This window comes from Pomacea canaliculata, linkage group LG2, assembly GCF_003073045.1.
Source record: "Pomacea canaliculata isolate SZHN2017 linkage group LG2, ASM307304v1, whole genome shotgun sequence".
NCBI classification, from domain to species: domain Eukaryota; kingdom Metazoa; phylum Mollusca; class Gastropoda; order Architaenioglossa; family Ampullariidae; genus Pomacea; species Pomacea canaliculata.
In genome coordinates, this window is record NC_037591.1 from 41,637,586 (window position 1) to 41,644,862 (window position 7,277).

At 39.9% G+C, this 7,277-nt stretch overlaps 1 protein-coding gene across 3 annotated transcripts; it reads left to right on the forward strand.

The window, feature by feature from the left end:
• Nucleotides 1–305: 305 nt before the first annotated feature.
• On the forward strand, nucleotides 306–6,913 carry LOC112558283 (uncharacterized protein in proB 3'region-like). Of its 3 annotated transcripts, XM_025228649.1 has the most exons (12): nucleotides 307–604; nucleotides 1,327–1,448; nucleotides 1,724–1,845; nucleotides 2,247–2,384; nucleotides 2,638–2,675; nucleotides 2,861–3,000; nucleotides 3,503–3,576; nucleotides 4,081–4,177; nucleotides 4,290–4,410; nucleotides 4,938–5,005; nucleotides 5,280–5,418; nucleotides 5,776–6,913. In XM_025228649.1, exons 3-12 carry the CDS (start codon nucleotides 1,728–1,730, stop codon nucleotides 5,857–5,859), a joined length of 1,017 nt encoding a protein of 338 aa, XP_025084434.1. In that variant the 5' UTR covers nucleotides 307–604; nucleotides 1,327–1,448; nucleotides 1,724–1,727; the 3' UTR covers nucleotides 5,860–6,913. The 3 variants fall into 3 exon arrangements, with proteins under 3 accessions (XP_025084435.1, XP_025084434.1, XP_025084433.1); XM_025228650.1 differs by lacking the exon at nucleotides 1,327–1,448 and having other exon boundaries at nucleotides 306–604; nucleotides 4,290–4,395; XM_025228648.1 differs by lacking the exon at nucleotides 1,327–1,448 and having other exon boundaries at nucleotides 309–604.
• Nucleotides 6,914–7,277: the final 364 nt, after the last annotated feature.

The window sequence follows — 7,277 nt, forward strand, 5'->3', positions numbered from 1 at the left end:
AGCTCTCAATCAATCCTCACTAGGATGAATAAACTGTGCAGCGGTTAGTGGTTTTCAAACATAAGAACCTAAGATATATCAACGGCTTGAATCTTCCACAAGAGACAGATAACAAAGGTGTTAAACAGGACCTAGCACAACAAAAAAAGAGCAAGCCAAGAAGTACAAATGTGACAAAACTTAAGCAGTCATTGTTTTTGCACAACTGGCCAAAAGCTGACAGTCAACCAGTTATCTCAATTACCTAGCTGCTTGGAGTGGGTGCATGCGCATGTTGGACTAGGACAATCTAAGTCAGAGGGCAGAAAAGACAGGTACTAGGCGTGAGGCAGGAGAAGACGACATAATACAAGGGCTTGTAAAATGCCCTAAAATATATAATTTTTTTTTTTACTCACAGTACCTTGACATGAGTCAAAGATTTTTTTTTCACTTTAGTAAAATTGAAAGAAATTCCGGAACTGATAGTATTCGCTTTGGGGTGTAAATCCATGTGTGTGCTGTGCGTTGGGTTATTTTTATTTATTTAAAGGGAGGTAATTCCACTGGCGGCAGTTGGGATCAGCGTTCGTCAGCAGTCGATCTGAAGTCAGTGATCAGTCGGGTAAGCCTCGTCATTCCCTATTTGTGACAAGATGATTATGATAAACAAATTACATGTAAATTTAAAAAGAAGGTTACGCTGCGTTTCACAGTTGTTTTAAGAGCAGATCAGCCATTGGAGTCTGTTGACGAGTCGTGTTTGTAGGTCAGTCAGCAGATTCAAACTGAGTCTGCATGCGAGTATAGAAACTCACGCCTGGCTTGTAGAAGAGCTAGACAAACCCATATCAATCATACAGGTGAAGTTTTCAGGTCCTTGTCAAACTTGTAGAAGACCTAGACAAGCCCATATGGAGCGAGTATCCAGCTTTGATCTGTAGCAAACCTGTCGAAAAGGGACACAACTCTCAAGCGCATCGAGCGGAGCAGACGACATGGCTTACCTCCATTGCTTGATTGTATTCACTTTAAACACCTCTGTGACCGCATTTAATGTTTTTATCTTGCCCACAATTGCCTTCCTGGCGCTGGGTTAGGTTAGTAACCACAGTAACAGGACGTATGACATTTATTGTTGTTTAAAAATAAATAAATACATTAATATTTCTGGGCCGGGCTTGGAGTCTGCTCGCCGGTCTGTATCAGTTAAAAACTTTGTTAGGCCTCGTAGAGCTATGTAGCATGTAGGCAATAATGTTTGGTTAGAACCTAACTGTAGGTTTACATTTGGTACTGAGGATATTATAGACAATTTTCATCACACATTTACAAATGTATTTTCAGCTATTTCCCGCAGAGAATTACATTTACTGGTATTTTCATCCTGCTCTGTAAATCAGCACGTGTTTGAGAGATTTTAACTGCTGAAAGTACAGAGAAATAAGCTGGTCTCGGTAAAGTATCCGGTATGTTCATACATAAATCAGATTGTAAGTTAGAAAGAATTAGAAGGTAAAAAAACAAGTGAACGTTTTTAAGGTTCTATGCAGGCAGAATTTATTTGTCTGTGCTGTTACTTGTGTTGAGTTTCATCGTCGAACACAGCAGAAACTAAAATCAGCCTGCTCTCAGAATGTTCCCTCTTCCACATATTTCTCTTTCTTTCGGGTTGTTATTATTATTAAACCTTTGCTGCACGCAGTGCTGAGTTCTATCCTTGTCTGTCTTTTTTTATTTTTAGAAGTATGACTTCATCAACGCCTGTGATACACATTGTGGAGCCGGGACACAGCTGCTTCACTGAGATTTTTCGAAAGCTCGCACCGGAGTTAAAAATCAGACCAATTCCACTTCAAGATATCTGTAAGAAAATGTCTAGTCTTCTTATTTCATCCCAGTCAAGAAGCAGAACATGTGACAAGAGAAATTAGGTGCTTAGACTCGAGGCTGCTTAGCTGATTAGGACTTATATAATAAACTTTAAACTCGCTGTCCACCTTGCAGTAAGCCAACTCAGCCAGATTACCTAGACATTTAAAGAATTATATAACATTACACTCAAAGTGACTTTAACTGTATTTACGTAGGATTATTTGAAAAAGTTTACTGATTTATTTAGAAATTTGAATAAACGTTTACCTTTGTGGTATGCGTGCGTATTCATCATCATCATCAATCATCATCATCAGTCATCATCATCATTTGCATGCATCCGTGTACAAACTAATGATGGATTTAGTCGATTACTCATTTTCCTTTTTCAGTTTCCATCTGCAAACCTGAAGACCTTGGAAATCCAGAAGAGATTGAAGTACTGGTATGCTTTCCGGTATTTTTACTAGGGCTGGCTAAAGCTGGAATTCATCTGCCTAATCTACGCTGGCTGCACACCCTGGCAGCAGGTACATGCAGTATTAAGATTAATATTCTAGAGACTATCTGGTCACTATGTACACAGCAGGGCCGTATATACCTTTTTCGTCTATTCTTAAAGATCCACCCTCCTACAACTAAAAACAAACAAAATAACAAAATAATCTCCGAATAACTGGGGCGTGGATGAATTCTTCTTTATTGCTGAAAAAAGATAGACGGAAATAAGATGTGAACTGCTAACAAAAATGAAACGATAACGTCTTTTTCGCTTGCATTCAGGGTTAGACAAGCTGAAGAGATATCTGGAAGTATCTAAAGTAAGTGCATTTAATCTTCTTTTGTAGACCTTCAGTGTAGCAACCACATTTAATGTCCTCGTAAATGCTTTCAGAAGTTAGAAGGAAAGACAGATTAAAGGGAGAGAAAAACAGGAGAAAGAGAGAGATAACGTGTGTGTGTGTTAGAGAGAGAGAGAGAGCTGACCTTTGAGCTGATGTTCCAGTCAGATTCCCGCTTTGTCTTGACCTGGGCGCCACACATCAACGCAGCGGCTGTTGCTGAGTACGTCATTGGCCAGATCCTCTGCTCCAGACGACATTTCATCGAGTTCTATGACCAGCAGCGGGCGGCAGTGTGGAACAGGTGAGGAAGTCCTGGTTAAAGTGAGGTTGTCCCCGGGACAGTCACATGCGTAGACGGCAATGCCGACGCTCTGTTACTAACACGTTTTCTTGGATTTAGGTGCAGTCTATAGCACCCTCGCTCTGTTCCTGCTTTCAGTTGTTTATCTGTTTGTCATTCCGTCCGTCCGTCCACCCGTCCGCTTGCGGACTGAACTTGCTTCATTCGCCCAGGCTGGTTAAGACAAAAGCTAACGTCACTAATGAGTTTCCCATTATCGGCCTTAAAAAGTTGTAAAACTTAGTCTGCAATCAGTTAAAATACCATCCACTCACTTCCCCGGACTTAGGACCCGTGTACAGTATTGCTATCGTAGTGTGGGCTGAATAGATGAAATCAACGTTTTCTTCAAACGTCAATGACCTCGTTGGATAAAATGAATGGGTACCCTGTCATTTGTACCCAAGGTATGGGTCCTATTGGATCGCCTATACAGCTTGCTTCTTGTTTTATTTTGTTCCAGAAGAAGCAGCCAGACTGAGTCCTTGAGTGGGGCCACAGTAGTCGTGCTGGGAGTGGGAAACATTGGTTTGCGTGGTGGGTTACCCCTTGATGGCTAACTCGCTGCTGTTGCAAATACCCCCCCCCCATATAACCGTATAAAGGACTTAAATAAATCCATTATGCAACATTTAAATTTTGGACTAGACATATGAATAAAACAAAAAATTGTAATAATTGTAAAAGATCCCCCTCTTTGAGAGGTCAGGGTTTGCATTGTGTCTATTGTCAATCGCTAGTGCACTTCGTTCTTTCACTTATCAGCAGATATACTTCGGTTGGAGTTATTTATTTGGGATTTTCTTCCTCATGCAATGATCAAAACTATTGCTACTTCTTAAGACGTGTAAACTAATAGACCAATATATGCCAGATTGCTTGTCATTTGGCATGTGTTGTGAAACTGCAGCTGTTACGCAGGTCAGAGTTAATAATTCTCATTTGTGGAGTAGTTTCTCAACTGTAAATGTTCAAGCAAAATGTAAAATTCGATACTGTAACTTCCTGCACACATTCCCTCTCTTCTGTGTCATGCTACAGTTGCAAGACTATGCAAGGCGTTTGAGATGACTGTGCATGGTGTCACCCGCTCAGCAGTGACAAGTGGACAGGGGTCGCCACATGTCAACGTGTACTGGTAGGACAATTTTTTTCTAATCTTAATCTTTAGCCACAAGAGAATGTCGGGCAGGTCAAAGCATTTGTTTCACTAATATTTTATATTTTTATTTTATTAAATATTGGCACAGGACTTCTGAGGAGATGGAGATGGCTCTGGCCGAAGCAGATGTCATTGTGAGCTGTCTCCCTTCCAGCCAACAGACAGTCAGTCTGTTGGATAACGACAGGTTACAGGTGTGCAAAGAAAAGGTATTACATCTGGCGAGATTTAGGACGTTTTCTCTGCCTTTCTCCTTCTTTGTCTGCCTCTGTCTTTCTGATATATATATATAATCAGGCAAAAGAAAGCACATAATTATGTGCTATCTAGCATTGCCTATAACTTACCCCTTCGGTAAATGCTGTTGCTCTTACACTATTTTGTGAAACAGAAAGAAAGTTAAAATGTTCAAAGTACAGATGGAATTTGAGAGATCAGAGGTCAACAGCAAAGCAAGTCCTTAGGACAGGCAGGTTTTAAAGCTAAACAGGGGCTGAGGTCGGAAGACTTAGGGTTTCTAATTTCACGGTTTTCGCTAGCGAATGTATAGTTACTATGGTAACAAAGGATGCCTAATTGTGAAGAATCGGTGCTGAGGAAGACGAGGTATATGTGTGTGTAAATTGACAGACAAGAGCAGAAGTGATATTGCTGACTGGTCTCTGAATGCTGAATGTGTATTGAAATGCGTAGTATTGGACGATCATTTATATCTCGTCTTTTCCTTCTAACACAGAAGCCAGTTTTCATTAATGTTGGAAGAGGCGATTTGATATCTGAAGAATCTGTGATCAAAGCAATAAGGTAAAGCGTTCTATTTGCGCGCGTTTGTCAGATTACTATGTATACAGGTGTACGTGTGTGTGTGTGTGCGTGCGAGTGCATGCGTCTGTGGTGTTATTCGCTTGATACTCAAACAGCCGTCTTAATACAAAAGTTTTGATGTCATCAGTTCGGCCGGCATTAAGTAACAAATAATAATAATATCAATAAGCAGAGTTATATAGCTTATATATTTAAATAACTCACAAGTAAATTATATTGCAGCGGTTTCCGCTATCTGTTTGTTTGTCTGCAGATCGAGATGGATCTCCAAGGCGGTTCTCGATGTTTTTTCTGTCGAGCCTCTACCCGCCGACAGTCCGCTGTGGAAAGAGCCAAATGTTATAATCACACCACATGTAGCCATGGATTGCAACACCCATACGAAATCGCAGGTGCCTGTACTGCTAACACAAAATTAGTCTTTGTGTTTTCTTTGTCAGCAACCCTGTTTTACCTTTTACTTTATTCCTTGTTGCATTTTGCTCATTTCTCCATTCCTCCATCCCTTACACCTGCTCCGCTTGGACGTTTATACATCCTGGTTCCTGCATATTTAATGCCTTCTCCGGAAGCCTTTCTTCTTCCAATCACTATGCTAACACCTCCATTTGGATTTGGACCAGCACATGATAATAATCTTAAAATGATTTCACTGACGACTCTTGAAAACGATTACATGTAGACTGGCACAGGCGATCACCACTAACAACAAGAGGTCTAACATTAATTTGTATTCTCTTGCTGTGCAGATCGTGAGGCACTTCTTGGACAACTACAAGCGCTTCGTGAACAATGAGCCTTTGATGGATTTCCTTGATGTTAGAAGCATATAATGACTATTTGTTTGTCCTTACAAAGATAAGATAATGGTCATGTGATATACACAATGTTGCTGACAGCTGTGTGGTTTTCACCATCATCACATCAACAAGTGTCCAGCAAACTGTGCGATATACAAAGAAATCATGATAAAATTCAGAAATTCCAGAGAATTCTTAAGAACGGTCGAAATGTAAGATTGCATGATATAAAGTTTTCTGTGATGCACCTCTTGCCTTATCCTTATCTTGTAATCATCATTTGTTTTGTCCTTAGTTTTGTAACATGTGTAACTAGGCACACTTCCCAAGCTGTAATTATCCACTGGGATTAATAAAGTTGGTCATTTGTCTTTCTGCAGATGTAGCAATATTCTTTTAACTATAATGTAATCTACAAAAAACTGGATTTTCTTTTTCTTTTTCTTGATCTGATGCCCAGAAGAAGTTAGCGCACCATCCCACGTTTGCTGTAATTGTAAACAAGTATGATATAAATATACATAGGAAAACCAAGCAATGCATTACACACAAAGGGTTCCTGCCACCTGGGATTTGAAATATCAAATAACTGCCTCCTTTAGATTCATGCATACATTGCTGTATTTCACTGCTAAATTCTTTGAGCTCATGCCTTTTCAAAACTCAGCGGGATGTGCATCGGTTGGCAGGAAAGGACTTTCACCTTGGTGTACTTTTACACTATGGGATGGTTGGGGGTTGGGGAGAAAGGAGGAAAACTGAAAACAACTCCCAACCCTGCGGACAGGTGTCACATTCAGAGCGTAACGAGATGAGATCCGAACCCTGAGTTTCTCACTGAAGTGCTGACAAGCGAGTGTTTTGACCACTACACCACAGGCGCCCGAGGTAGCACTGAGGGGGACAAAGAGGAAGATAACATGATTAGATTGATGTGTGGTACACTTGTTTCCAGCATGAGTAAATCTTTGATGGCACACTTTGTTACCCTTTTGTGGAGCAAAATATTTTATGGTGAGTTGAAGGTCTTTGTGTAGATATTTGTATATACAACACGGTTGTCCGACCACTATGTGGTTGTTTCCCTTTCCCCAGAATGCTTAAAACAGATTATTCGAGTCAGTGAGCAGAGGCTACCATAATGACACCATTGTGATTATAGCCGATAAACGAATTTATTAATACACTTTTTACAATTATTTCATCATTAGTTATCTAGTTCTTTGTTGTGATTTGTGCGTCTGTTGGAATTATGTTTTGTCATTTATATTACTTTTCTTAGTCATGACATTTTAAGAATTAAATTACAATAAGAAGTATTAAAAACTAGACAGCAGACAGCACTTAGGCAGAATGAAGAAAGTTTTGAAGAATACAATAATTCTGCTGTCAACATGTTTGTTATAAAAATAGTCAACTAAAATTGTTAAAATATTTCAGCATTTTCTCCT